Source organism: Lissotriton helveticus, chromosome 2_2, assembly GCF_964261635.1.
Source record: "Lissotriton helveticus chromosome 2_2, aLisHel1.1, whole genome shotgun sequence".
NCBI classification, from domain to species: Eukaryota; Metazoa; Chordata; class Amphibia; order Caudata; family Salamandridae; genus Lissotriton; species Lissotriton helveticus.
The window spans coordinates 170,266,751-170,285,698 of NC_136060.1; the positions used below are offsets into that span (position 1 = coordinate 170,266,751).

General features: G+C 47.5%; 1 protein-coding gene across 2 annotated transcripts in view; it reads right to left on the minus strand.

Annotated features, from left to right (window-relative positions):
* SLC30A9 (solute carrier family 30 member 9) overlaps positions 1 to 18,948 on the minus strand; it is a 680,727-nt gene that overhangs the window by 28,412 nt on the left and 633,367 nt on the right. For both annotated transcript variants that reach the window (XM_078678253.1, XM_078678252.1), the window contains exon 17: positions 6,790 to 6,903. In XM_078678253.1, the coding sequence (XP_078534379.1) occupies positions 6,790 to 6,903 (114 nt within the window). The remainder of the gene's footprint in view (positions 1 to 6,789; positions 6,904 to 18,948) is intronic.

Here is an 18,948-nt window from a genome sequence, read left to right on the forward strand (position 1 = left end):
TGGCCATGATTTTTCAAATGCTAAAAAGCTTCAGAGGCCACAGCCGATTCAAGTCAACAGAAGAAACAGAAATGCCTTCCTTTAGCATGATCTTACCAATTGGCCACAGTTATTCCAATAGATGACACTAGCCATGGCACTAACGAACAAGTTACTTACCTTCGGTAACGGTATATCTGTAAGAAACAGTAGTTAGTATTAGATTCCTTACCTTAGAATATCCCCAGGCGTCAGTCTGGATCCGGAAACTTTTGCGTAGCAGTACCCCTGCGCGTCGGTAGGCGTCGTCTGCAGGCGTACCCTGCGGCTCCGCGTCGTCGGCGTCGTGCGCCGTGATGACGTCGCTGGAGTATATAGACGCCGCCTCCGCGCGCTGACGTCAGTTCTTTGCACACAGCTTTTCCGCGCCAGAACACGCAGAGCCATGTGAGAACCAACACTGGTGCCATTGAAAACTAGGGCCCTGAAAGGGATGTCCTTAACCCTAGGTATCAGTTCGCAGAACGGGGAGGATGGGAGGGGCGGTAAGGAATCTAATACTAACTACTGTTTCTTACAGATATACCGTTACCGAAGGTAAGTAACTTGTTCATCTGAAAGAAACAGGTTAGTATTAGATTCCTTACCTTAGAATAGATACCCCAGCAATACCAACCCCGGTGGTGGGTCTGCGAACCAATACAACCTACACCAGAAAGTCCTGGAGGACCGAACGGCCAAAGAAGCCATCCCTCCGGACTTGACTGTCCAGGCAGTAGTGCCTCGCAAAGGTGTGCAGCGAGGCCCACGTGGCCGCCTGGCAAATGTCCTGCAAAGGGACTCCCCGGCCCAGGGCAGTAGTAGCCGCCGTGGCCCGAGTGGAATGGGCCCTCAGCCCAACAGGAGGCTCCTTCCGAGCCAAAGAGTAGCATGCTTTGATGCACAGGACGACCCACCGAGAGATGGTCCGTTTCTGTACCGCCCTTCCCTTCTTCTCACCCACGTAGCCAACAAACAGTTGGTCATCCACCCGGAACTGGCGTGTGCGATCCATATAGAATGAAAGCGCACGTTTTGGGTCCAGACGATGGAGCCGCTCTTCATCCTTTGAAGGATGCGGAGGCGGGAAGAAGGAGGGCAAGGTGATGGACTGCCCAATGTGAAAAGCAGAGACTACCTTGGGCAGGAAAGAAGGTCTAGTCCGAAGAACCACCTTATCAGGATGAACAGACAAGAAAGGAGGTTGAATAGAAAGAGCCTGGAGCTCACTCACTCTCCTGGCAGAGGTGATGGCTACCAGGAAGGCCGTCTTTAAGGTGAGAAGACGGAGAGGACAGGAATGAAGGGGCTCAAAGGGAGCGCACATCAGGAAAGTCAAAACCAAGTTCAAGTCCCACTGAGGCATCACGAACGGAGTTGGAGGATACATGTGCGTGATGCCCTTCAAGAATCTTAACACAATAGGGGACTTGAACAAAGATGGCTGATCAGGTAGCCTCAAGAAGGCGGAAAGGGCAGAAAGATAGCCCTTGATAGTGCCCAGAGCAGAGCCCTGCTGGGCAAGGGAAAGGAGGAAGAGGAGAACCTCAGACAGAGGGGCAGAAAGGGGATCCACAGCCTTTGCTGTGCACCATGCCACAAATCTGTTCCACCGGCAGGCGTATACCGACTTTGTGGAGGGACGCCTGGCTGCCAGAATGACATCACAGACTTCAGGAGGCAAGTCAAATGGCCTCAACTGTCGCCGCTCAATCTCCACGCATGGAGGTGGAGACTGGACAGGTTCGGGTGGAGGACCGTCCCCTGCTGCTGCGACAGAAGGTCCTCCTGAAGGGGCAGGCGGATCGAGGGACCGACTGTCATGCTGAGTAGCTCGGGATACCAGTACCTTCGAGCCCAGTCCGGAGCCACAAGGATAACTTGGGCCCGGTCGCGCCTGATCTTCTTCAGCACTCTGGGCAGAAGTGGTATAGGCGGAAAGGCGTACAACAGACCGCAACTCCACTCGCGCCGAAAGGCGTCGCCGAGCGAGTGCCGTCTTGGAAACTCCAACGCGCAGAACTGATGACATTGCGCGTTCTCTTCTGTGGCGAATAGATCTAACCAAGGCTCTCCCCATTGCTGAAAGAGGCCTCTCGCCACATCCGAGTTCAGACGCCATTCGTGATCCACCGAGCACCGACGGCTGAGTTCGTCCGCCCTGGCGTTCAGAGAACCTGCCAGGTGTTGAACCGTCAGAGTCACGCCCTGACGTTCCAGCCATTGCCAGAGGCGCAGAGCCTCCTGGCAAAGGGTCCACGACCCCACACCGCCCTGTTTGTTGCAGTACCACATGGCGGTGGTGTTGTCCGTGAACACCTGCACCACACTCCCGTTGACAAAGGGGAGGAATGCCTTCAGTGCTAGGCGAATCGCCCGCAGCTCCAACATGTTGATATGGAGCCGGGATTCCGCCGGAGACCAGAGGCCTCTGATCTCCGCCTCTCCCAAGTGGCCACCCCAGCCTTGGAGGGACGCGTCCGTCACAACCACGTGCTCCGGTTGGGGAAGGGAGAGGGATCTGCCCCTGACCCAATCGCGGTCCGTAAGCCACCACTGCAACTGTCTCGCAGTGCCCTCCGAGATCAGGACATGGTCGGATAGGTTGCCCTGATGCTGGGCCCACTGAAACTTCAGGTCCCACTGCAGAGCCCGCATCCGCCACCTGGCGTGATGCACCAGAAGGATGCAGGAGGCCATCAGCCCCAGAAGCCGCAGCGTCAACCTGACCGAAACCCGGGATAACGGCTGAAAGATGGGAATCAGAGCCTGAATATCCCGGACTCGCCGTTCCGGAGGATAAACCCGAAACTGCGCCGAGTCGAGAACCGCTCCGATGAAAAGGAGCTTTTGAGAGGGACACAGGTGTGATTTCGGCACATTGATGGAAAACCCCAGCTCGTGCAGGAGGTCTGCCGTCATCTGAAGGTGGTGGACGACTGTCTGGGGCGAGCCCGCCTTCAACAGCCAGTCGTCGAGGTAGGGGAAGACTGAAACCCCTAACCGGCGCAGATGAGCTGCGACCACCGCCATCACTTTCGTGAACACCCGTGGGGCGCTGGTAAGGCCGAATGGGAGCACGATAAACTGAAAGTGCTCGTGGCCTACCGTGAACCGCAGGTAACGCCGGTGGGCCGGCAGGACGGGGATGTGAAAATACGCATCCTGCAAGTCCAACGCTACCATCCAGTCTTGTGGGTCTAGAGCAGCCAAGACCTGAGCCAAAGTCAACATCTTGAACTTCTCCTTCCGGAGGAAGCCGTTGACGTTCCGTAGATCCAAGATAGGACGCAGGCCTCCCTTGTCCTTCTTGGGTACCAGAAAGTAGTGGGAGTAGCAACCACACCCTACTTCTGGCCCAGGAACGCGCTCGATGGCCCCCTTGGCCAAGAGGGCCGTAACTTCCTCCTGCAGAAGTGTCAAGTGGTCCCCCGACACACGGTGGTTCTGCGGTGGCATGGCTGGAGGAGTGGACTCGAAGGGGAGGGCATAGCCCCTTCGGACAAGCTGCAGCACCCACCTGTCCGATGTTATCGCGCGCCAGCGGGAGTGGTGATGGCGAACCCTGCCACCCACTGGCGTCACGTGAGCCCGAAAGCTCGGACTAGGAAGGCTTGGATGCAGCAGCGGAGGGAGGCGTGGACTGACCACGCCGCTGGCCTCTACCGCCACCACGGCGGAAACCACGGCCGCCACCGCGCTGGGGAGCGTTCTGCGTCGCGTGGCTGGCAGCACGTGTGGGACCTCCCCTCCCTTGGCCACGAAAGGGCCGAAACGAACCCGTCTGCTGGCGCTGGGTCGAAAGACCCAAGGACTTGGCCGTGACCCTGGAGTCCTTGAAGCGCTCCAGCGCGTGGTCCGCTTTGTCACCAAACAGGCGACTGCCATCAAATGGCATGTCCATGAGTGAATTTTGGACGTCTGGCGAGAAGTTGGCAGATCTCAGCCAAGCATGGCGACGAATCGCCACCGTTGTGGACATCGCCCGTCCCAACGAGTCGGTCGTGTCGAGACCACAACGGATCGAGTACCGCGCCGCATCCCGGCCTTCAACTAAGGCCCGTGTGAGCTTGTCCCGCACCTCCTGGGGACATTGCGGCAGACACTCCTCGACCGTATCCCACAGGGAGTGGGTGTAGCGGCCCAAGAGGCACGCGGTATTACAAGACCGCAGTCCAGCGCTCAAAGAGGAAAAGACCTTTTTACCAAATTGGTCATACCGCTTTGATTCCCTATCGGGCGGAGCCGACGGAAATGCGGACTGCGAAGTGGAGGCCTGGATCACCAGACTCTCCGGGGAGGGATGGGTGGATAAAAAGGCAGGGTCGTCCGAGCATGGACGGTGACGCCTCGCGACATTCCGGTCAACCGGCGCACCAGAAGCGGGCCTGGACCAGGTGCCCAAAAGGACATCCGACAGGGCCTCATTAAACGGCAGCAGAGGCTCCTGGGGGCATGACTGCGGTTTAAACACTTCGGTCAGAATGTTCGGCTTGACCTTCGCGACGGGGAGCTCAAGGTGCAAGGCCTTGGCAGCCCTCATCAGGACCACCGAATAGGCAGCACCTGCCTCAGACGCCACAGGGGACGGAGAGACAAACCCAGGGTTGGGCGACTCGTCCAGGCCACTGGCATCACCCAGATCACCTACCCAGTCCACATCATACTGGCAGGCACGGGATAGAGGGTCCTCAGACCCCTCCCAACCCTCTCCATACTCATCGTCATCATACCCATATTCCGGGTCGACGATATAGACGTCGGGGTCAACGGGCCCCATCGGCGTCAGATCCGGCGTCGGCCGACGCCGGTCCGACTCCGCGTCCGGAGTCGGGGAGGAAAGGGGGGTGGCGCCGCGCGGCGTCGGTGCCGGGGACCCGACGCCGGCCGGAGCCGACGGCGGAGTCGCTGCACCACGCGGGGGCGGTACCACGGGTTGGCCCACAGGAACCGACGCCGGAGAGGCCGGGAGACCAGCCGGCGACGAACCAGAGGGAACCAGCGGCGCCGGGGCCGGAGCCGCCGGCGGCGCCGGGGCAGGAGCACCCGAACCGCTTGGGCCCCCAGACGGGACCGACGGGCCCGCAGGCGCCGAAGGCCCCGCCGGAGAAGACCTCGCCCTCATAGCAATGAGGAAGGCCTCGATCTCCTCACGCGACGCGCCTTCCCCAGGGACCGACGGGTATGGGGTAGACGGCGTCGGCGACCCACGCGGGGCCGCGGGGGTGGGGTCACCCGAGCCCCCGGCCGCATTACGCGGGCGTCGGGGGGAGTCGGGGGTGCGATGGCGACGCCCCGACTTCTTGTGCTTACCTGACGAGCCGGAGGAATGGTGGCGACTCCCGGAGCGCCCATGGCGGCTCCGCGATCGTTCCCTCGACCGCTCCCTCGACCTCCGACCGGACCGGGACCGCTCTCGACGCGGGGCCGACACCCGGAGCTCGAGAAGCTTGCGGGACCGCTCCCGCCTAGCTTTTCCAGTCAAGGCCCGACAGTCGACGCAGGACTCCACGTCGTGGTCCGCGCCCAGACACCGGAGGCAGAGTCGATGGTGGTCGGTGACCGACATCATGCGGTCGCACTCGTCGCAGCTCTTAAACCCAGGCATCCTACCGGCACCGTAGAAAGATTAAATTTTTACAAACACTTGGTCAAAAGACCGGAGTACTGCTCTTCGGATCTGCGCTAACTGGCGCGGAAAAAAGAAGAACTGACGTCAGCGCGCGGAGGCGGCGTCTATATACTCCAGCGACGTCATCACGGCGCACGACGCCGACGACGCGGAGCCGCAGGGGACGCCTGCAGACGACGCCTACCGACGCGCAGGGGTACTGCTACACAAAAGTTTCCGGATCCAGACTGACGCCTGGGGATATTCTAAGGTAAGGAATCTAATACTAACCTGTTTCTTTCAGATCAGTTTTTATTGAAGCAGCAATATTTCATTTCAATAAAACTCCTCTTCAGTGGCATACATAAAAAAACTTGCCAGGACATGATTTGACTCAGTCAACTTACACAGATAAAGGTGGCCAGAATTCATCATAAGGAAAGCAAGGAACATTACCAACAAAGTTCGACCTTTGTGGGTGTGCATAAAACATTAGCATGGACATACTGTCTTAAACCTCGGACCCCTGCCCAGGCTTATTTAAACTGAAATGTTCGTCCTCTAAGCAGACCGTTCTACCTAAGTCAGACTTTGCTTGACAATCTAAATTCCGGGAATCAGGCTATCCAATTTAAAAGTAAAAATACCAGTTTTACTTTTTCAGGGGACATCTAGGACTATAAAACCAGCTGTAAATATGTTAATATGAACTTCTATTTTGTGAAAATTCATGTTTATCATAGTCCTTTGCTCTCTCAAAGGAAGAACTAAGGGGCTGATTACGATGGCGGGCGGATCGCCCACGCCGGGCCAGCGGTCGTGGTCACCAACGGCCCGGCGGGGGCTATCCGCCCGCCATCGTCACTGCAAAGATCCCCAGCCACATTATGATGGCGGGGGGGTCCGCAGCTGACGGAAAGACCGTAAGTGTGCAGGTTTTGTCAGTTTTATTCTTGGTGCCCCAAATGTGACATAGAAAGGTGATTCTAAATCTATTGTTGCTTTGCAATATAGCTAGCATATACAAAGTGTCACATGATCTAAAATTAAGTTAGGGGAATGTTTCAGAAAGGAAGTATATGCAGGGGAAATACCAGCTTTTACTAATGGTGTGGGACATAACATTTTTATTGACATACTTCTCTCTTGTTATGTCTTACCTTCAATTCCTTTTCAAGACGATCCACTTCAGCTCCTAAAGTGTCAATAATATTTTCTCCATGTTTTAGCATAAACGCTTCTAAATCCTCAGGATTCTTAACTTGCAGAATTTCCTGGAAAAAATAGGCTTTTAAATGCTTGAAAACACCATCAAAGTTTACATGTTCATTTTATTGCAACACTTACTTAATGATGATTTTCAAGATAACAAAACATGTCATGGTAACAGTAAAAGACAAAAGAGGAGGCATTGGCCCCATTATAGGCATTTACATAAGCACTACTCAACACAAAACATTAATTAAAAAGTTGTTTGGCCTAAGAGAATGAAGGTGCAAAAAGTATCCGACTTCTAATATCTAATGCATACTTACAAGACAAAACAGAGAATGACTTGGGGTAGTGCATTTGTAAGAATTCAAAAAGAGCCAGAACCAGGAAAGTTAAGGGAGGGGAGTAGGTGAAAGGAGAGACAGTATTGTATTTCAATGCAGCAAGATGGAAGGAGTAGTTGGGATATAAAGGTAAAACCCTCATGCGTCCGGGTATTCGGGGAAGGTGAGACCTCCAGTGAGGAAGGTATTAAGCTTGCTATGCCACCAGGGAGTAAGCATGGAGCCATGGTATGTCCCTTTTGCCTTTCGGGGTGTGTGTTGGAGAGGGCCGAGCTTCTGGAGAATTTGGATGATTCCTGGGGATTGTCTAGTACATCTGTGTCTTTCAAGAAGGGTCCCTAAGAAGAGTCAAACAACAGATCATTTGTAAGTAATCATGCCTACTAGGTCTTCAGACTTACGGAGCAGGAATCTCTGATGCAATCCCCTCTGGATAGGGAACAGGAATAAGAATCCTCAGCAGTTCTCCTGGGCCAGTGTGACCGGGTATGGCCACTTGACTGTTGAAATGAAGTTGTGTGGGAAGCCATCTAAGTGTCTCGGGAAGATGCCAGTGCATCTTCTGAGTGTTCCTGTGTTTGCCTTAAAACATGGGCTATAGTCCTCAGGTAGTTCATGAAGGGTTGGACTTTTGGACAGGCGATATCGAAAGACTGTTTTTCTGTTTCCCTGAAAGCAACACATAACTTGGGAACACAGTATTATTTGCAGGTTATATACAATTCAGATTAAATGTGTCCTCTCTTCGGATTTGAACTTGGAGAAGACAGCAATCACTACTGATTGCCTCTAGAAGTGGTTATGCTCAGGGAAAGAGAATGGGCATTGTTGTGTCTTGTGTAAGTAAAGTACATAGGGATTCATAGTACATAGTGCAGGTCACTGTAACTCTTTGAAGTGCTCACCCTAACATATTGAATTTTTAACATCTTATCCATATTGAAGCGCACCTTCCCTTCCTAGTGGAAAATCCTCAGCTCCATAACCATTCTCTGGTAGTGAAAATTGCCACCCAAAGAGCTTGTGCTGTACCGGGTTGTGTCTACTTATCCCACTTGTTGTCCTTGCCCCAATTAATATGTTCTGGGTATTAGGCAACATGAATTCCACATCCCTCACACCACATCATCTTGGATATTGAGGTTCCCAAAACCTCCAAGGCAAATAAATGTTTAGATATAGGTGTATTCAAGCTTCATGTTTGAGCAATGGAGCCAGTTTTCTTTATTGTTTCATTTCTTGTGGTTACTGAACATCTGTATGTGCTGTGGGGGTTAATTTATGTTGTGGCAACTGTTAGTTGAGGTAGGTATCTTCTCATCTCATCCCCTCCCTCTCCTTCATTTCTAGCGTTTGGCCACTTGCTGATCACGTAGCTATCAGAATTATTTTGGTGTCTTTTATTGCATCTTTACCATTAAAGTACTATATGTTGGGGGAGGAGCCTAGCTCGCGAGCGTAATGGTCACCCTTTAGCTCGGCTCCGCAGCCCTCCGTCCTGATTGCCTATCCTGTCTTCTATCCTGTCCGGGGACGACACATTTTTATGGAATTGGAAACAGAACGACTTGTTTGTACTTACCATCTGACCCAGGGATCTCGATGTGCAGCGGCTCCGGAGTTGTGGCCTCTGCGAGATCGGGGCCTCCGCGAGACTTAGACCGGGACCTAGCCGGTGGGATCCGTCGGCTCTCGGCCCCGGCCGAGAGCGAGAACCAGTGATGGGAGCTGTTGTGCGAAGATCCCGGCGATCCTGATCTGGGCCTGACCTGGTGGCCGCGCGGCCGATGTGGGTGAGAAGTCCCAGGACCTGATTCTGTGAAGGGGTCTCCCCCCGCCGCTGCTTTGTCCGGCGGCCCTGGTCCTCGGTGCCCGGACTCCGCTTATTTGGGGCGCCGGTGCCGGTGCTGGCGGAGACCCGTATTGGGCGAAAACATCCTTTTGGCATCTGGCCGCCCTTGCTGGGACCCCCGGAGCTTGTAAAGTCCTACATTTTCGAACTGTTTTTCCGGGGGTCTTGGTGGGCGGCGACTGGGCTGATTCACGAAATGGCGGCCGGCCCTCTTGAACAAGAATCACCCGGTGGCAGCGGGCTCGTGTTGCCGAATTGTGCGGGGATTGGATCCGGTGGGCGTGAGCCTACGGTCAGAGATACCCTGGTAGCCCTGAGATCCCTGCACGCATCCTTGGCCCCGGGCGTCTCGGTGGGTCCGCCACGATCTGCCGCCATCTTGGGAGGCCGTTTCTTCTTATCGCCCTCCTGTTTCACTGACTCCATTGCCTCACCCCCCTCGATTGCCTTGAGTGTTTCCACCACTGATCGAAGATCGTGTAGTGTGCCGGTGACTTTGGGGCGCCCTGTTTTTCGGGGTTCGGGCCCCGGGGACTTGGACGCTGTGCCGCGGCCCTGTTCGACATTACTGCCTGGAACTACTGGTGGACTGCATCCTGTGCCTGCTCCGATGACTTTGCCTGTGTCGTTACTAGAAACCACCCCGCCCGCTCCAGTGGTGAAATTGAACTCCTGTTTTTCATTACTCGTACTGCGATTGTTGATGCATCTACACTTTCTGTTTGGACTTCTGCTCCCTTTCGGACCTATCTACCCCCCATGTAGTTATGCTAGTTACCAGTCTACTCGATTACATGCTGATCTCGTATTTAGTACTTGGTTTTACATTGACATGTGGTGGGTGGGGTTTGTCGCTCGAAAGGGTTGGGGGTAATATGTACGACTCCTGTTGGATTTCTGGTATATGACTTGGTAGCACGATTGTTTCTAACCATGTAAAGGTGGAAGGTCCCCTTCTCGTTATGTTTTGTGATGCAGGATGGGGTGTCGTCCTGGTCTGTTATTGGCTGTGCTTGTCTGGTTGGGCGGAGGGCGGCGGCTGACCACTCTGATTATTGTTATCCTGCTCCTCCCTCCTGTATTCTTCTTTCCGCTTCTGTTCCCTTTTTCTTTTTTTCTGGTTCTTCCTTCTTTCTTTCTTCTTGCTATATTTCGGGTTCTGGTTTAGGGCGACAGGCACGCTGTTTGAAGGGTAGGCCATAGCCTTCTACAGGGGTGCAGGGTGGGACGGGTGGGTTGGGTGCTACTTTTTGTTTGTTTTCTAGTTCTATGGCCCTTTTGTATCTCTTTTTCGTGAGGCCACGTCTGTCCTGACCTCCTGTGGGGTGTTTTGGGTGGGGTGTGTGGCGTCGTTAATTCTCCTGCTGTGTCTAGGCTGCCTTTCTCCTCGATCGCCATACCCTCACTTGTGCTACTACTCCTGTTGTCTCCTATTTTCCCGCCACGGGGGGCCTGTGTCGGCGTGTCATCTTCCTTTAGTTTTTCTATTTCCTTCCCTCCCCCTTTTTTCATCGTTTTTCTTGTCCTCCCTCCCCTTTCCTTTCCCTTCCTTTTCCCCCTCCCCTTTTCGTCCCCTTCCCTTTTCCTCCCTGTTTCCTAGAGGTTATCATGACGGGCTGGTTTTGATGCACTGTTTTTCCGATCCCTCTGTTTTGGCTTGGTTGTGTTTTGGGTGGCGGGCATGTTACGAGGATAATGCTCTGGGGCCGAGTATGTCTCACATATCCTGATTTTCTCGAATGCATTGTTTTGTACCCCCTTTACTGCGTCTCCATGCCCCCTTATAACTGTTGAGGTTGGTTACGAGATATCGGATGTCTCCACATTGAAAGTGAGCCTGTCATGCGCCTTTTTCCCCATATTATAAAATTAAGCCTATTTACTCCTGTGTCCTAGCCCTTTGATTCTTACGTTTCTTCTCCCCTTCTACGATTGTACGGCCTCTGCTCTGTGCTGACTGATTCTGTAATGTTTGTCTTGAGACCTTTGCTTGCTTTGCACATTGCGGCCGGCCGGCTTGGTTGTAGGCCTCGACTTGTCTCTTCTTTTGATGTTAATAAAGGTTTAAAAAAAAAAAAAAGAAAAAAAGTACTATATGTTGTAAATTTAGAAATGGCTTAATAGCTGTACTATACCTGGATGTATTTATGAACTGCCTTTTGACTTCAAGTGTTTTGTTTGAAGCGTGGACTGTGTGATGGTCTGGTGATGGAAATGCAAACATTTGTAGTGTGGTGAAAGATTCCATTTGTAAAAGTTGGTTAAAAAAATCCTGACCTTGGAGCAATACAAATCTTCCAAGTAGCTCATTGGTTTCAGAGGCGGTAAAGGACCTAGTGATATAGGAAGTAAGACAATCCGAGTGTAAAGGAGCCCTCCCTTCCATCAGAAAGGCTTTATGAGCAATATATTTAACATCCAAGAAAAGAACAAAGGGTTACTACTACTTAAATCTGAACGAGATCAACAATGGGCTCAATTACTGACACTTCCACTTGACTACAATAAGGCCTTTCGTTAGCATATCAGGATGGAGGGACTTTATCTGCAAAAAGTGCTGCAAGGAGGAGAATAGCTTGTAACGATAAAGCTCAAGGATGTGTACTTGATGGTTCCCATTTTAGAGCCTTATTGGTCTTATTGCTGTTTCCTGCAGTTCGATTGGGAAGAGAAGTTGTGCAAATTGCCTTGTTCCTTTCATTCGCCTCCTAGTGTTTCATCATAATTCTGGGACCAGTGGAAACTGTGTTTAAAATTAAAGGGATCAGAATGATCATTCATCTACACAGCATGATCTACACAATGATGATCATTTATCTACACAACATGATCTTTATATCTCAGGACAAGTCCACCCTGAGGGATTAGCGGTTATTATAAATTCTGTGCTACCTCCCCTAGAGTCCAGCAAAAATGCAGTTTTAATACTCTTGATAGATACAATGGAGGCAACGTTATTTTTTCTGGGGTCAAGGCATCCACAAAGAAATAAGAGAAGGAATACTGAGGGAAAGTATCTCTCAGGTGACTAATCAGCAGTATAAGCCTGCTAGTTTCATCAGTTGAGGCAATATTACGAGTCCTCTTCATGACAAGGCACTGCAAGTCAGGAAAATTTCATGCGTTTGCAAAGAGCTGTAGTATTCAGTGAGTGCCCAAATTCCTTATGGGGCGAGAGAAATACTTTAGTGGAGAATGGCTCGCATGGAAGCTTGGAGTGTAATAAAATGAAATTAAATAAACGTATAAAGCGCAAACAATTGTCCAAAGGCGTCAAGGCGCTGGAGGCAATTAGTCTTTGGTAGGAAGAGAAAAAAGATACAGGCCTGAGCTCTCCGTTAAAGAGTAAAAAGCCAAGCTTTTAAAGCCTTACAAAAAGCAAAAAGGAACTTGATCTTGAAGACTGGTAATGGAATAAGGAAGATAATTCCAAAGCTTCGATGCGGCCACCGAAAAGGCTCAGCCTCCCGTCTCGATTTTCTGTATTTAGGAAGAGTTAAAACATTTCTGCCTGAGGATGGCAGCTGTCTGGGGGAAGCATATCATTGGAACATGCTTTTAAGCCCTCTAGGCCTGAAATTATGGAGAGCCTTGTGAACGATACACAAAGCCTAGAAAATGATTCCTTTGTTAACAGGCAGCCAGTAAAGCTTCTGAATCCCCGCCGATACGGACTAGAATTTGGGAAATATCCAGGTACAAAACATTGTAATAGTCTAACCTGGAAATAATAAGTGCTAATTCCACTTGTTTATGTGCTGCTGTCCTGCAGGTCAAACAATACATTTTTATCGCCCAATACTCCGAGGTTCTTAGCAGAGGCAGTTGGAGTTGGTAGAGCACCCACCCTGTCTGGCCACTACAAATGGGTCCATATGGATAGTTGGCTGCCAAAGATCAAGACCTCTTACTTGTCTCCATCAAGTCTTAGGTCGTTTTTTTCCATCAATGTGGCAACCATATGCAAGCAATTGTTTTAATTGGTAGCGATTGCCTCTGTGTCCTTAGAGATAACTTCTGTGTCATCAGCCTAAGACAGCGCTTGGAGCCCAAAGAATCTTATGAGTTTTACCAGCGGGGACACAAATAAGTTGAGTAATGTCAGGTACAGAGAGGAGCTCTGAGGAACCCCACATGGCAAAGTTATGGACTCCAAACTAAACTGGTCCACCATAACTATCTGAGACATATCAGTCAAAAATGATGCCAGGACCTTCAGTGCTAGGTCTGTGTCCCCAAGTTCTTGCAGCCGCTCAACAAGCAAGGTCGGGGAGATGGTGTCAACGGCTGTGGATAAGTCCATAAGGATTAAAGCAGCGGCCTGCCCAGTCTACACAATGCAACAGATGTTGATGACTGCTGATACTACTGCAGTCTCCATCCCATGGTTACTCCTGAAACCAAACTTGGAGACATCCAGCAGTTAATGTTGTTCCAGGTAGAAAACAGCTGGGCCTTCAGGTGGTTCTCCACAATGTTTGTGGGTACAGGCTGCAAGGAAATAGGCTGATAGTTTTTTTTAGATCTGCAGATAGGCTTTTTGAGAAGAGGATTAACAGCATTTTTCCAGACGTGATCGCTTTATTCAAAATTCCAGTGAGATGGGGAACAATGATATTAGCTCCCAGTTGCAAGACATTGGATGAGCAGGGTTCCAATGGGAACCCTGATTTAAAACTGTGTAAATAGAGATCCGTCAGTTCTTGTGCAGAGGGAGTGAAGCAAAATAAAAGAGCACTAGGGTTTTCCGTAGTGGTTGAGGTCTTTTGTAGACCTGGGTCAGCTGGCCAATCCATTTGAGAGAGGACAGTAGACTTAGATTTGAGGCAATCAAGTTCTGTATAGATTTTGAGATTGAGAATATTGGTGTTAAATAATGGCACAACAGTTTGTGAGAGTGCTCCAGATCTGGTTATTGAATCAGACAGATCCCACAGATTCAGATGGGGGAGTGTAACAAGGAGAAGTCCAGGTGGCAAATGGTCCCATGTGGCAGGATCAGCTGTAAGCTTGGCGACCTGACGTTTTAAACTCTGGCTTTAATGAAGCGGTACGATTTGCCATGGTGACTTCTTGCACCAACGTTTTGAAAGGTATCTTGATCCCAGTTCAGTCAAAGAAATTTTTGATTCTCAAATTCTAAATAGCTTGCAGCAACATAGCCTATATGTCTGTGAATGCTTTTAAGTTGGTGATTTTATCTGGACATGAACTGTTGGAAGACAAGTCAGCAGGGGAAGCCCCCATTGTGGTATGACTTTGAAAAATATTCTGCAAATCAGGCAGTCCAAGGGGAAATATTCTCGGATTGAGCATTTTAAAGTTCATTCTGAAGTTGTTCATAAGTTGGCCTAATAATAGAATTTTTTCTAAAAAGGCCTTGCAAGCAAATCTAATTATGTCTGATTTCCTTGCAAACAGGTGTTGATATCAGCGCTCAAAATGTGGGGGGGGGGGGGGAGGGGGGGGGGAAGGGGAGGTCATTCAATCAGATTTCTAGAAGAGCCAAGATGGATATTAACCAATTTTTTTTCCTAGTCTGCTTAGATCACCGAAAGCCTTGCATGGTTTGTATTCTTCAACAGCATGAGGCATCCAAGAGGAAGAACAGAGAGCATTGCAAAGGACCATTTTTATTTCTTTCAGAAAACTTTAGTAAGATGAGTCAGTTGGGTGAACCTGGAGTATATTATAGAAATGTTTCTCAAAGTGTTGCACTATATCAGGTATTCATAACCTGTAACACTTTTTTAGAACAGGGATAGATTGAAACAAATTCAAAGAACGGTCGAATGATTGATTCCGTTTTTAATATGTTTTACTAGATATTTTTTTTAACTGCTCAACCAGAATATGGATGTTTTGTTTTAGAAGTTGATGGGAAGCATATCTGATTTAAGAGAATTTGTCAGCAAGGAGAAAGGTTCAGCCATCGACGTAAAAGAAAAAAGTGTTGTTGTGATGCCCAGAGAATTACAACTGCGTGCTTTTACTTATCTCAGTTTCCACCTGGATAAAGTTATATAGTGTTTTAATGTGGGGGTATAGAGAGAACAACAAAAAACTCTTGACAATCTACCAAGATTTCTCTAGAAGTGGGATAGTGCAGGCAGTGGGTTAAAGCAGGAGTAACTCTTTGGAGGTTTCACATAAAGGTAATCCAAATGTCACCTATTACTACTATATCAATATTTCGGCCACTTTATCAAACAATTATGAACATATGTAAGTTAGCAGTGTTGCACAATACATTGAAAATGCCTTTTCATAACATAGAGGTGACATTTTACCATACTGACTAAAACTGTAACAATTTAGTTGTGTGTTATTTAAGTTTACGCATTTAAAATACTAATTCTACAAAGAAGACTGGCATTGTTAATGTTACTATTCAAATTTAGAATGGAGAGTGATGAAAGGATAAAATATATATGTCTGTATATATATATGTCTGTGTATATATATATGTCTGTGTGTGTATATAGATATATATATATATATATGCTGCAAGACTCGTCTACTCCACAACTTCTCCAAAAGACTTGCAATGAGACGAGGTAGACCCTGTTTGGTGCTTCTTTTAATTTATTTTCCAATAAGCGACCATATCATCACTTTTGACGCGTTTCGGCAGATCCCTGCCTTGATCACATGACAACAGTGTTGTGAGACACACCTCCTTGTAAAGTGACAGTGCTTAAATAGACATAGAAGAAATATTTGACTATTATAAGTATTTCTTTTTCTATTCACATTCATAAACATTTCAATTTCAAGAAAATGTGTTTAAAATACATGAAATGTCAATACCATGCTTTGAATGCATTGATGAAAGGGTCTAGTTATGAATGTAAAATACATTATTCTAATAGTAAATACTAGATACCATATAATTCCATAGGAACATTTTATCAATATCCTGACCCTGAAGTAAATCAATTATAAATATTATTCTCCTAAATGTCTAATAAACAAAATACAATTGTGCATCCCCTGAACCCTAAACAAACTAATATCTCACTGTGTTAATAAATAATAATAACATCTTAACCTAAATTTAAATATCTAGTGCCCGACAAGTGACACCTTTAGTGATTGTTTGATACTATAACATAAATCTAAGGCATTACTGCAACCAATAGCCCAATATACACTGCGGAATATTTTTCATAGAGACAGCATTTCAAACGGCTTAAACGTTTGATAGCTTCTTTTCAACATCTATAGGCTGATTCCCACAATCTAAAAAGCCAATATTCTATTGAAATGCTAGTCAATTCATACATTTGATTGTTAAAATTCGATAAATAGTTGTTGTATAAAAAGCCCATTTGTATAAAACAATATATATAATACATCTCTACAAATAATTCCTATAATATGTACAAAGGTATTTAAGATATTTACATAAACGCATTTCATAAACAATTGATCATTTGCCTGGGACAATAAGAACATTCTTGGGGAACAAATTGATGTAATTCAATAGTTATATTTTGCCAAGTATGTGTGTGCATACATATACATCTGCACATGCCAAAGCATGTACACCTGCACATGCATCCACCTTTAACCACACTATTTTGCAAATTACTGTGTGCAGTCCACCCAAGAACTAATAAGATTTTACTGAAGGCTGTTATTCCAAATATGTGTATAAATCCTCACTCATATTTAAACCTTTAGTCTGTTTAGTATTTAGTGTTAATATGTAGTGAGTCTCTAATCGGCGTAACATTCCCTCCCTGTCCCCACCTCTTCTCTGTATTGGGACAGTATCAATTAGGTAATATTTTAAGTCCTTAAGGTTTCCTCCATGAGTTTCTTGAAAATGCCTCGCTACGGGATAGTTAGGGTCTTTGTTGTTAATCGACCTAATCTGCTGCAAAATCCTTTTGTGGCCTGGTAGCTTTGTGCTACCTACGTATTTCAGATTGCAACTACATTCTAATACGTAGACCACATATTCACTTTTACATGTTGTGATATTTAATATTTTGGGGTTTTGCACTGAAGGCAGTCATATAAGATGTTTTATTGATACCATATGAATATGCCTTACAGCTGGGGCATTTAAAAAATCCCTTACGAGCCAGAGACCATCCTGCATTCTCCTTGTATTCAGGGCTACTTTTTACCAGGATGTCTGCCATAGAAGTCGCCTTTCTGTAGGTGATTGCAGGATATTCTGGGAGACATTCACCAATAACAGGATCATCTTTGACTATGTGCCAATTACGCTGTACTATCTTGCGCAATTCCCTGTGTTGACGACTGTATGTCATGATAAGTCTAGGTACATCATCCGATGTTTGTACCATTCCCTTATTCTCATCTACCATGGTATCTACTGTACCCAGAAGGTCTTCCCTAAGCTTTAATCTCGACTTGTTAATTGCTGTGTCTATTGTTTTTGCACCATAGCCTCTATCCAAGAATCTGATCTTACTCTCCTGTTGGTGTCTCTGTAGTTCTTCCTCATTGCTGCATATTCTACGCAGCCTCAGCATCTCCCCATAGGGGATGCTGTGGATAAGATGTGTGGGGTGTGCACTTGTTGCATGCAGCAGGGTATTCCCTGCTGTTTCCTTTCTGAATAGTGTGGTGTTAATTTGGTTGTTCTCTATGTTTACTAGTACATCCAAAAAGGAGACCTGACAATCGCTGATGTGAGATGTAAATTTTAAATTTACCCGATTGTTGTTGATACCATCAATGAATAACTCCGCTTCCTCTGAGGTGCCCTTCCAAACTATTATCAGGTCATCAACGTACCTTAACCAGGATACAATCTTATCCTTGTATATATCACTATATTGCCCTTTGAGGACCAGCTCCTCCCACCAGGTGGGAGAAAAGCTGGCCCCCATGGCAACCCCCTGAACCTGACGGTACATTTGCTTGTTCAAGAGAAAAAGGTTATGCTCCAAACAGAATTTTAACATGTCCATGAGCATTTTGTTGTGCATTGTAAATTCGATTGGTCTTTTTGCAAGAAAGTATTCCACTGCTCGCAATCCATCAACATTTCTAATACACGTGTACAAAGATGACACATCTAAAGTAATTAGATAATAACCATTTTGCCATCTTACTTTGCCAATTTTTGATAAAAAATCTCCAGTATCTTTTACATAGGATTCCAACTTACGCACGTGTTCTTGCAGGAAGAAGTCAATGTACCTAGATAGATTTTCAAATGGGCCGTCACATGCTGCAATGATCGGCCGACCTGGTGGTCTTTCTTTGTCTTTATGAATCTTTGGTATGAAATAAATTACCGGCTTTCTCGGATGTTCTTTCTTTAAATATTTAAATTCTTCCATGTTTAAAAGTCCAAGACTTTTCCATGCCAGCAACTTACTACATAGATCATCCTGCATATGTTTGTAGTTGATGGGAGAGCTGTGGTGGTAGCATTGTGTGTCGCTGAGCTGATTGTTGGCTTCAGTTAAATATTGCGAAAAGGGCCATAATACTATATTTCCTCCCTTGTCGAAATTTCTTATTACCACAATGTTCTCTTTCTTCAGTTTGTCTAGCAGTAGACCATATTGAATTTTTTCTTTTGATCTTTTTCTCTTAGTCATTTGGATTTTTGTATTTAATTTCTTTACTTGGGCCACCACCACATCATTAAATACATCAATAGTCTCTTTTGTCATTATCGGCACAAATTTGGATTTTTTCTTAAAAGGGTTTTCTGGTTTTCTGTTTGCAAGACTCCTCACTTGTTGAGTATTTAGAATTGGAAATGCTGATGAAGGTACATCTCCCTGCTGTGACTCCACGTTACTCTGTGAATCGGTTGATACATTTATTATACTTTGTACTGCTGTTATCAGTTCAAAATCACTGGCTACCAAATTCATTGTTTGTCCTGTTTCTTCCACGTTTGATTTCGTTTTTGA